The 12,084-nt window shown below is 41.4% G+C and overlaps 1 protein-coding gene across 4 annotated transcripts in view; it reads right to left on the reverse strand.

The window, feature by feature from the left end:
• PTBP2 (polypyrimidine tract binding protein 2) overlaps window positions 1–11,782 on the reverse strand; it is an 89,652-nt gene extending 77,870 nt beyond the window's left edge. For all 4 annotated transcript variants that reach the window (XM_061633720.1, XM_061633719.1, XM_061633718.1 and 1 more), the window contains exons 1-2: window positions 11,588–11,782; window positions 8,242–8,272 (exon numbers count right to left, since the gene is read on the reverse strand). In XM_061633720.1, coding sequence (XP_061489704.1) covers window positions 8,242–8,272; window positions 11,588–11,595 — 39 coding nt within the window. In that variant the 5' untranslated portion in view covers window positions 11,596–11,782. The remainder of the gene's footprint in view (window positions 1–8,241; window positions 8,273–11,587) is intronic.
• Between the last annotated feature and the right edge of the window lie 302 nt (window positions 11,783–12,084).

A 12,084-nucleotide genomic window follows, 5' to 3' on the forward strand; every position in this document is an offset into this window, starting at 1 on the left:
ATTGCACAGCCAACGCAGGATTAAACCCCATTCCCCACCCACCAGCAGATGTCATTAGAGATGTTAGCTGACAGACAGGTGGGCATGGTTTGGGGAAAATGGCATGTATGCTGTAACAGGCTACATTCTGTGAAGGCTCTCTCTCCACTGAAAAGGTAAACTTATCAGTTGCTTAGAAAGTGTGTAAAGATTAGAGACAGCTCAGGATTACTACTTTCCCTTTTCGGTCCAGAGGTTCAGACTGCTGAAAGCTGAACTTGGCATTCCTGCCAGTGCCAGATACCATGAAAAAAGCCATCCAAGCCTTCTCTTCTTGGTGTACCAAGTAATACATGTTACAGACCAATTCTGCTAGGAGGGATTCTTCTTTGGCACGCTGTAGTCTGATTATGTGGGTTACTCTTGCTTTGCAACATCCTACGTATAGTTGTTGCTGGTTACATATTCAATATGCCTCCTCAGAATGTACCTGTTTGGCTGGTAATGATAATCTTGCTGTCATATTACACGTAAGTATGCTTTACTAGCAAAAGCATATGCTGAAAAATATTTCCAGGCATGCATTAAGTTGAGGGGGGACCTTTTTTTTGTCAAGGGCCATATTCCCTCAGGAATAAGCTGTCAGGGACCACATGATGGAGGTGGGAAGGGCAACAGCCCAAAGTGGACAGGCATCCCTTTTATAAATGTATTTTGCTGCCACCCCCTTTTTTCTCCTCATCAGTAGCATGAAATTAGGCAAAGGGGCACAGGTTTTCCATCCCTGCATTAAGGAAAAAACTAAATTTGGATTATTCACAGACCTGAGATAAACCGTTGCATGATAAGAGACAGGAATTTAATTTCTACTACTCTCTTACTGGATGGCAAAAGTGAGGATTGCTCCACTTAAGAACTAGAAAACTTAGGTGGTTGACAGAAACAAGCCCATCGCATCATCAGAAACAGATGATTTGTGCTGCTTCTATTTCCAATGATGCACAGGATGAGAAATCTTTCTAAAAATTCTACAGGAGAGTATCATTTAGCTACACCAGTACAGGAAGCAGTTACTTAACTGGGAAACTGATTACATTCCTGAATAAGATCTAGTAGCTGTTGATAGCCATATCCATCATCAATTTGTCTGAATCGCTTTTAAGGCCATCCAAGTTGGGGGTCATTACTACATCCTGCAGTAGCAAATCCTTAACTATGTGCTGTGAAAGAAGTATTTCCATTTTTCTGCTTGAATCTTCCAACATTCCGTTTCACTGGAGGAAGAGAGAACATGGAATCCCAACTAAACTCTGGTGTAAGCCCCAAATGCCAGCAGTTATCTTAGGTGGGCAATAGGATTGGGCCGCCTTATACTACTTTGGCTTAATCCTCTGTGGTCAGCTGTGTGTCACAAGGCTACACATAGAAACACAGAGTTAGAAAGTGACTCAAGTATCATCTAGTCCAGCCTGCTAGCAAAGAGATGCAGAAATGGGAAAAGATGCACCTATAATATAGATACATTTACTTCATTCTATACTCTTGTCCATGTTCTCAACTGCCATGACCTTGCTCTGTCCTTTAACTCCTAGCACAAGCACTATAACAAGAAAACAGTCGGTTATCTAACTGAGGACAAACAGTTTTTTGTTTATGTTTCAACAGAAATTCAACTTTTTTAATGTTATCCCCTTCTTTATGCACAATAATGTAATCTTATCAGAAAGACTGGTAGGCACTTAACTAGTGAGTATATTAGGCACAGTCAATGGTATGATTCTATAAATATTAATTTAATCTTATCCTTGCATAAACAAAGATGTAGTACCTTGGCATAGCATTCTTTTCATTCTTATCTCCTAGGGCTACAGAAAAGAGCTGTTCTAGATTTGCTGCAATAACTGGGGAAAAAATGCCATCTGTCCACATAGCTGAAACAGGGTCATAAAGTATCTCCAGTTCTTTCGGCCTATCATAGTAGGTCAAGCGATGATTCACTCAACATTTAATCTCTTAAATTACTAGGAAAGCATAACACACGCATTGAGATTTTTGAGCAAGAACAAATAAAGCTTTGCATTCCCAAGTATTTAAAATCATATTGCTTCATTAAACCATTAATTTTGAAATAAGAATAGTAACATATTAGCTAGGGCACCTCTTCAAGATTAAGGAACAGAGTTGAAATTTAGGAATTATACAGATCTTTGGTGCAACAGTGCTTGGAATACTGTCTACAGTTCTGGTCACTTCACCTCAAAAAGGATATTGTAAAGCAAGAAAAGGTGCAGAAAAGGGTGAGCAACATGATCAAAAAGAACAATGTCTTGTGGGACCTTAAAGTCTAACAAGTTTATTATGGCTTAAAGTCCCACAAGGTTTTTGTTCATGTTCTTTTTACAGCAACAGACTAACACAGCTACTCCTGTGCAAAATGCTCAAGGGTCTGAAGCAACTCCCCTAATTGAAAAGGTTACAACATATGGGGCTTTTTAGTTTAGAAGGCAAGTAAGCAAGGGGCATGATTGAGGAATATAAAATTATGCATGATGGGGAGAAAGTGGACTTAAAGAAGTTTTTCCCCATCTCACATAATACTAGAACCCAAGGTCATCCACTGAAATTGAACATTGGAAGATTCCGGACAGACAAAAGACAGTAACTTTTTACACCATAGTTAAACTATGGAATTCAGTACAAGATGTAATGAAGGTCATCGATTTGGATAGCTATAACAGAGGATTAGACAAATTCATGGAAGAAGGGAAAATGTGTAGGGAGAGTGCTGTTGTGTTTACATCCTGCTTGTGGACTTCCCATAGGCATCTGTTTGGCCCAGATTATTATTATTATTATTATTATTATTATATTATATTTATTAGTCGCCCATCTGGCTGGTTGACCAGCCACTCTGGGCGACGTACAAGATAAAATACATTGAACATTAAAAATTAAAATTTAAGAACCCAACAGTAAAACTTAACCCATTCCAAAGGCCTGCCGGAAAAGCCAAGTCTTCAAAGTCCGGCAGAAGCTCATCATAGAAGGGGCATGGCGGAGATCATTTGGGAGAGAGTTCCATAGGGTGGGGGCCACTATTGAAAAGGCCCTCCCTCTGGTCCTCACCAGCCTAGCTGTTTTAACCGGTGGGATCGAGAGAAGGTCTTCTGAGGCTGATCTTGTTGAGCGGCATCCCTGCCGATGCTGGAGGCGCTCCTTCAGATAGACTGGTCCAAAACCGTATAGGGATTTAAAGGTTAAAACCAACACCTTGAATTGGGCTCGGTAAGCAACCGGTATCCAGTGCAACTCCATTAACACTGGAGTGATATGGTCCTGCTGGCGGCTGCCTTTGATCAGACGAGCCGCTGCATTCTGTACCAGTTGCAACTTCCGGACCGTTTTCAAGGGTAACCCCACATAGAGCGCATTACAGTAGTCTAGGCGAGAGGTGACCAGGGCATGTACTACTGGTGGGAGCAGATGGTTGAGAAGGTAGGGGAGCAGCCTCTGTATCAGATGGAGTTGATACAGCGCCGCCGGGCTCACAGCCGAAACCTGAGCCTCCATGGACAGCTGGGAATCAAGGATGACCCCCAGGCTGCGGACCTGGTCTTTTAGGGGCAAACAGATGGGCTCTTGGTCTTGCATTCTTATGAACAGCATGGCAGTAGTCACATTTCTTTGAATATTAAAGTAATTTTTGTATATTCTGCATCTGGAGCCATAAAATAAGGATTTCTTAAAGAAAAGTGACATTTTTCTTAATATGAACTATAATACACATAAACAGTGATCATTTAGATATAAAAATCATTTATGATGGTTATATCTCATTACAGAATACTGTATGTAGAACAATTCTCGTCCATTATGTCTACCCTCTTAATACTTTCTGTAGACCGCACACAACATTTCATTTTCCAAACATGAAAGCTACTATTATAGCTTTCCAGGAATTTTCTTGTAATTGTTTTGTTTTCTTGCACTTTGAACTGACTGAAAACAATGTTTTATCATACACTTCTATAGTAATCTTCTTTGGACTAGAGTTCTTCCCATTAACCTTCATACGCAAAACTTTATATTTTTTAATCAAGTGGGTTGTGTATTCCAGACATTTCCACACAAATTTGTGTAGGTGGTTTCAAACAAAAATTGAATCAGTCTACAAGTCAAATACTGATTTATAAAACTAATACCCAAGTTTCACCAACAGAAATAGTTGCAATGTAAGTATAGTATATGATGAAGCATTGAATGTTTGTACAAATATACCTGCCCCACTAAGAGGCATAAACCTGTACGATTCAAACAGCAATTGCTATACCGGTAACCAGAAAAGCCAATATACGTTTTGTAAAGCAGAACTATAAATCAGCAATTTCTTATGCTGACGCTTTTGCAGGCTAAAAACAACCACCACCACCACCATAGACAAGAAGTTGGCACATTTAGTCTAAAGCAAGGCCAGATGGAAATCTATCCCTTAAACCACCAATTCATGTAACCCAGTAGCTTCAAATGTGTTCCAAGAAGAAATAGCAGGAGGATTGTACATCCCAGAATCCTATGAAACTTTATAGATATTCTGGGAAATGTTCTAGATATTCATCCAATTCTTTAGGGCCTATACAATTCTGCCTATAACTCTAGTTACAATTGTCTATACTGGATAAGCTAGGTAACTTGCCTCAAAGAAGTAAATTATACATCTCAGACAGATGTGTTGCATGAAGAATCCATATAGCCACATAGATTTTTAGCCTTCCCTACCCAATTTTCACTTTATGATAGCCCAATGGAGTTACATTTAATTAAGTGGTTTCTTGATGTCAATCAGCCAGATAGCTACAAGGGGTGCCAGGAAATATTTTGCTTCCCACTACCATTGTATTCTTATAAGTTATTAGTTATTATGGATTACTGTATTTTAAGTCATTTCCAGTTAAGTGTGACAGTTAATGACATGCTTAATCTGCTGAAGAAGGAAGGCAGCAAGCCAGCAAGCCATCCAGTCCTTCGACCACAACTGTGCTGATATCACCAATGATGCTTTTGACAAATTAAACTGTCTCCTCACAACTGCCAGTTCAACTCTGAAAAAGGCAAAATGCCAGCTGGAAGAATGACAGTTTATACACTTCTTAGAGGTAGTCATGTTTAAAAATAGAAGATGGGTGCTCTCAGAATTCTATTCCATTCTCAAAGTATACATGCTGAACAATGAGAGATTCTATTCCAGATACTGGTCTCCTCAATATGTTCACATGTTCCCAAACAAAAGGCATCTTTGTTTTACAAGAACAGCACTACATCATAACAAGGTTTATCTAAATCAGGTATAGGGCAGTAGCAGGATCTACTAGTAGATGAACAATTTACAGTGAATCCACAAGGGTATCTGGCTATCAAATATTTAAAAACAAAAAAGCATGGGGGAAAGCCAGGAGTGGATTTGCTTGTGATAGGATTACAATCAAAATACTGAAAACAAATTCTTAGACTGAGCATTGGCACAGAGGCACATTGTCCCTTGATTGTCTCCTCTACCACAACCACTGTTTTTCCCCAACCACCAATATAGAGAACTAATATTTAATTATTGCATTCTGGCCTTTACATTACATTAACTTAAACTCATTTTGTTACAGTTTCCGTGTTTAAGAGCAGTTGTGTTTTTAATCAAGATTACCCAAAATAAAACCAGGATCTTAAAGATCCAAAATGCAAGGTTATTCATACTGGTTCTCCAAACATAATCCGTTCTCAGATTAGACAATTTTGAAAATTCGTACTGCAGGTCCAGTGCAAGTATAATGTTTTTGATCTCTGCGACAATGCTGTGAGATTGCATGTTCCCCTCTCCCACATGGACTCCCCCTCTCCCTTCCATGTTTTGCTTTTACTATGATGTAACATTACAATTACATTGGTACTACATGGTTCACACTAACCAGAATCCTTCATAACCAGGGCTGGCAAAGCCTGATTATGAGAATCACTCAGCTTAACACCAATGCAGACATAAGAGCAATTGACACCATTTAATGCTGCATGCACAAGCAGGCACACAATGCCAATTACCATGGTTTGACCCAGGGTTGCACAAATCATAGTTTGAGTTTGGATTAAATGGTAAACTGTGGTTTGTGGAGAATCCAGAACCCGGTATTAAGTTAAGAAATCATGACACATTAAGATAGCAGTGTGAGCTGGTGGCCTGTGTCTGCTCGCGCATATATCTGAATTGTACACTAAATGTTATACCATGGTTAATGGAAACCATGAAAGGAAGGAGGAAGTTGTGCAGAAGACAGAAGCACACATACCAACAACATAATTCCAATCTAACAGAGGTCTAAAGATTAAGTATGTTATGTTCACACTGGGTCTGTGATAAGAACTCTAGGGAATGTTCACAATATAGCCAGGATTTAGTTCCATTCAGTTCCATTTTAAGAACCCTGTGTTAAAGATATTACAAATTCTCCAGTTCTAGTTCCACTTAAATAACACAGTCCCTACAGCAGGAACTACAATGAGAAAAATATTAAAGGATTTCAAGTCACAATGAAGCAAAAACAGAAATATTTTTCTTCCGCACATACAAAGTTGGTTGGATAAAAAAGACTTTACTATTTGCTACCTATAATAAAGTCTTTTGTAGGGCTAATGTGCATTTTCCATTTACTAAAACTTGTTGAGAAAATAACAACTTGACAACAGGCCTGACAAGAGGGTGGTACAGGTGAGCAAAAAAAAAAAAAAAAAAAACCCACTGTAAAGGCAGGGCATCAATAGTATACACATACACTATGGAACACCCTTCCTGACGAGGTACGCCTGGCGCCTACTTTACTATCTTTTCGGCGCCAGGTGAAAACCTTCCTCTTTGCCCAGGCATTTTAATATTTTTTAATATTTTTAACATTCTAGTATTTCAGTATTTGTATTTAATGTTGTATTTGTTAGTTATATGTTTTATTTGTTTGTTTAACTGTTGATTTGAGAATTAGATGGTTTTTTAATATTGAAATGTAAATATATATTTTTATTTGTTGTACACCGCCCTGAGAGCTTTGCTATGGGCGGTATAAAAATTGAATTAAATAAATAAATAAATATGGGGCTAGGGTGCGTGTGATTATGAAAGCATGGGTTTATTTTATTATTTGACATATTCCGCCCTTCCTCTCAGTAGGAGCCCAGGGCGGCATTGGATTATGCCAATCCTGCAAAGCATGGGAGGGCCTATGAAATTTGTCAGATCATCCTCTCAAAAGGAGAGGGAGATCTGATCTCCTATGCTTCCAGTATGAGGCTGTGAAAAGGCATAACTGATGGTGCTCTGACATTAGAGCACCAACACTGGAGAGACCAAAAAGAAAGCATGCTGGAAGAGGCTGTGGATCCACAACTGTCCCATTCCCTGACACACTCCTGGAATGGTGGACAAGTTACACCACTAAAAGGAAAAGGAAAAAGCACAAGCATGGCTGGACATAGAGGAAGTTCATCCACCTTTGGGTATTCACCCACCCACCCTTTCAGATTGCTCTGCACACCGTGAATTATCCAAGCATGGGCATTTGAACCATGGTTGCTGTAAATCTTAAATCTCTTTTGACACCCACATCTGAAATACCATGCCTGGCCTTGCACTGAATGTAGTATTGACAGCCTGAGATCAACTGATCAAATACCTTCAGAAATATAGCCAGTTTACAAATCATGAAACTTGTGTTCTTTTCACACTTTAGGGTTGGAACTGGGGGGAAAAAGAGCTCTTCTGCCTTTAACAGCTGTGCGGCAGGCAGAAATTCAACAGATATAGAAAAATATATGACAGATATATATGAGATTAGCTTTATCTATTGACATTCTGTCTGTCATGCATCTCATTACTTGTGTGTGGCCCCTGGACTGATTTTTTTCCTGTGGGTCAATGGTCCTTTATAGAAAAAAAAACATTTCCCAACCCTGTCTTATACTTACCAAAGCAAAGAGATCCATACAGGATAAGAGATCACCTGACATGGTCAAAGTCTTCCCCACAATAGGGAAACATATTGTATTTCTATGAAAAGTACAACATATTGAAATTATTTACAAATCTGGGCTCTTTTTGTGGGTGAGCCAGAGGGCCCAATGCTGTCGACACCGGTGACTCACAGTCACCAGGACAAATATTCACCAAGTTTGCAAATTAACATTTCATACCAACTTTGTTTGTCATTACTTATTAAATTCATAGCCTACCTTCACACCAACTGCAACATCAGTGACAATGCTGAAAAAAGAAAAGTAAGTTTTTAAGACAGGAAATTCACTTTTATTTCTCTTTTCCAATAAGGAGAACATTCTCCTGGAAACTAAACACTCAATATATTCTAAATATCTTAGAAAAATACTAAAGAATATACTGAATTTTAAGGACAACAGCTTTAAAAAATTGTTTATTACAAATGGCACAGGGCTAAGGTGGCACAATGATCCTCTTGTTCTTGAGGCATCATGGATGCCACTGAATACAAGCCTCAATGTTCCCAAGGTATTTTACATCCCCGTTACACTAAAGTGCTTATTTGGAAGAATTTAGACTTACTCATGATATACTAAAGTAGCAGGTGGACAAGAACTCCCTTGGTACCTTACATACAACCAAAATTTGACGGGTGATAATGGTAGGCAAAGAGGACAAAGGATAATTGTTGTCTCTGTGCTCTTTAGCACCATAATTGTAAAACCACTGATTAGAAAGCAAATCACAGGTAGGTCTAACACTTAATTACTGTTGAGTTCTTTTTGTACCAAATTAAACACAACAGACCAGGAAAGTATTGGAGACATGATACAGGTTTATAGAATTAGGCTTGGTGTGAAGAAAGCTTTTTCTCCATGTCTCATACCATTAGAACCTGTGGTCATCCAATGAAGCTGAATGGTGGGAAAAGTCAAGACAGACAAAAGGAAGTACTTCCTTACAAAGTACATAGTTCACGCTATGCTACCATGAGATGTGGTGATAACTTTAGGAGGGGGTTAGAAAAATTAGTGGAGGATAAGGCTGCAAGTAGCTACATAATGGCTATATACTTCCTTCAGGAGTCAAGACAGCATGCCTCTGAATAATAGTTACTGGGGAACAATAAGAGAGGACTATTGCCCTCCATCTAGTTGGCCACTGTGAAAAAAGAATGCTGGCCTAAATGGGCCTTTGTCCTGATCCAACTGGACTCTTTATATGTTCTTAATGTCAACAAATAATTGCATAGGCTGTTCCCTATCAAGAATTTAAGATGAGATTCAGCAAATGCTTGTGTACTCAGGGTGGATTTGTATGATGCTGGGGGCATCATTTTGAAGAACACCTTATAGTGTGGTTCCTACAGAACCAGTTTTTCTATAGGAATCTGAAACTCAAACTACGTGCTTGGAACAAATTTCCATATAAGTGTAGAGGTTATAAAACCCATCTTATATTAAATTACCTTGAAAAGCCATTTAATAGGAAAGGCTCCAATCTTACACAGTAGGCCCCCGCTTTGTGGTGCTCCGCTTTAGAGCGTTCCACCGATACAGCGGTTGTCAATTGCAGAAAGACCCCGCTCCTACGGCGCTCATTCCACTTTTACGGTGTTTTTCGGGTGTCGGGTGCCATTTTAGACAATGTTAGTCAATGCGTACCACTTTACGGCGGATTTCGCTTTACGGCAGCGGTCCGGAACGGAACCTGCTGTATGAGTGGGGCCCTACTGTACCAACAGACCTGGGAGTAAGTGAAATCAAGGCCTTATTTTTGAGTAGTAGATATACATAGGATTGATTGTAAGCCATCACCACTAAAGTGTAATCATCACCATGTAATCCTGATAAAAATGGTCATATGAATTCATTCATCACCACATTAGTGTAACATGATTAACCCTCCGCGGCGCAGAGTGGTAAGCGGCGGTAACGCAGCCGAAGCTCTGCTCACGGCCAGAGTTCGATTCCGACGGAAGGAGGAAGTCGAATCTCCAGTAAAAGGGGTCGAGGTCCACTTAGCCTTCCATCCATCCGTGGTCGGTAAAATGAGTACCTGGCATATGCTGGGGGGTAAAGAAAGGCCGGGGAAGGAACTGGCAATATCACCCCATATATACAGTCTGCCTAGTAAACGTCACAAGACGTCACCCTAATAGTCGGAAACGACTAGCACTACAAGTGCGGGGACACCTTTACCTTTTAAAAATATAATTAAGTCCATGATAAACAAAGCATTTTATCCAAAGCATTTGGATTTTATCAAGCCAGGACAATAAACTTCATGTAGTTTAGAACTAGATCATGCCACTCTAGCATCTCTGTACATATAAGGAATAGTTGCTCACACTGATTTCCAAAGAATACTACAACTTGTATGTGTAGTAATTTTTTTTCTTCCCTCTCCTCAACCAGCTTGGTTTCAAGTTACACACAAGGCTATGCCATGAAGTTGACTAACTTTGTCAAGTTTTAGTAGGGTTCGTCATGCTACTGTTATGATCACCAACCATCCTGCAATAGCTTATCAAAGTCAGCTCAACTCTTTGTCATGTACACAAGAGGTGGGGAGCCTCATTTCAAAGGCAAATTCGAGTCTGATGAAGGAGAGGGATAGGAGTAAAATTCAGCACTCTTTATGCTGTCACCCAGGGCCAACAAGAGCGGGGCTTCCCAGCTTCCAATAAAAAGAGGGCCCTGTCTGTGATACGTTGCACCCTCCCCTCCCAAGCTCCCTGCCGCCAATGAAGGCCCTTGTGTTGTTTCCATATGGCTGACGCCTGCAAACCCTACCTTCCTTCGGCTTTGACTGCCTATCTCCAACACATACAATGCCATCTTTCTATCTTGGAGAGGAGCAGGCCATTAAACAGCTAATGGAAACAAAAGAGCGAGACTTCTGCCTCCTCCTGCTTTCTTACCCCTCGTCTGGGTACCTCCAAACGAGACAAGGGGTCCTGCTCATCGCTCTGCCTCTAACCTTACACAAAAAGGGCCGGGGAAGAAGACTGGGGAAGAGGAAGTAAAGAAATGCCTTCATCCCAGGAAGGGGTAAATAAACGTAGAAAGGGATGTCACGAATGATCCACTCTCTTGGGAACATAGGGAAAGGCCCTTTCCCCAGCGGCCGCCCCTCTTCCCCTTGCACAACCCAGCACCTCAGCCCATAACAGCAGGCTACCTCATTTCAGCACCTCAAAACTCGTTTAGGGCCCAGTCACTGGGACAGAGACCCCACACACGTAGGCACACCTTATCCAGGACAGGGACGGTGACAGCTGCCTTCCAATCCATCTTCCCGCCCCTCTCCCCGAAAAGACACACGCCCCTCTTCCTTGTCCTTCTCCGGGCACCCCCGAGTTCCCTCACACCTAAAACCACCAGGAGGGAAAGAAGAGGCCAGGGAAGAGAGCCAGTGGGCAAGGGATGCGCCGTCTGCCCCCCCGTCATATACCAAACGGAGAGAAGGAAGGCGGGAGAGGTGGCGGGCGCGGTGGCAACTCTCTCCTCCCTCTCTTCTTCCCGCCGCCAGTAGTGGCGGCGGCGGCTGCGTCCGTTCCTCATTCACTCCCTCACTCACCCGTCCATCGCCGAACAGGACAAAGCGCTGGCGACCAGGGCAGGGAGCCGCGCAGGTAGAGAGCAGAGAGAGGGAGCAAGAAAATGGCGGCCGGGCCCCTACGGAAACCGCCGAAGGTTGCCGAGCGTTAGTAGACTCTGCTCCCCATCAGACCGGCGGACTTCTTTGTTCTCAGTGAGCATGCGCGAAGTATCCTGAGCATGCTCAGTCTAAAAGCTGAGGGTTGTTTTTGCCCTCAGAAGGCTTATAGGGAGATGATAACGGCAAGAAAAATAGGACGCACGCACACAAAAAAGAGCGGGATAGTAATTTTTTTCTCTATACTACGCTTTCAAACAGCGGGGATTCTGTTTTAAGCTGTTCCCTTGAGGCAGACTTTCTGAAGGACGTTATTTAGGATCTCCCCTTCGGACAGGGAAGGACGTATTGGTGGCAGAGTCGCTCTATACGTGAAAGAAGGCATTGAATCCAGCAAGCTCGAAACCCCCAAAGAGGCA

This window comes from Rhineura floridana, chromosome 6, assembly GCF_030035675.1.
Source record: "Rhineura floridana isolate rRhiFlo1 chromosome 6, rRhiFlo1.hap2, whole genome shotgun sequence".
Classification (NCBI taxonomy): Eukaryota; Metazoa; Chordata; class Lepidosauria; order Squamata; family Rhineuridae; genus Rhineura; species Rhineura floridana.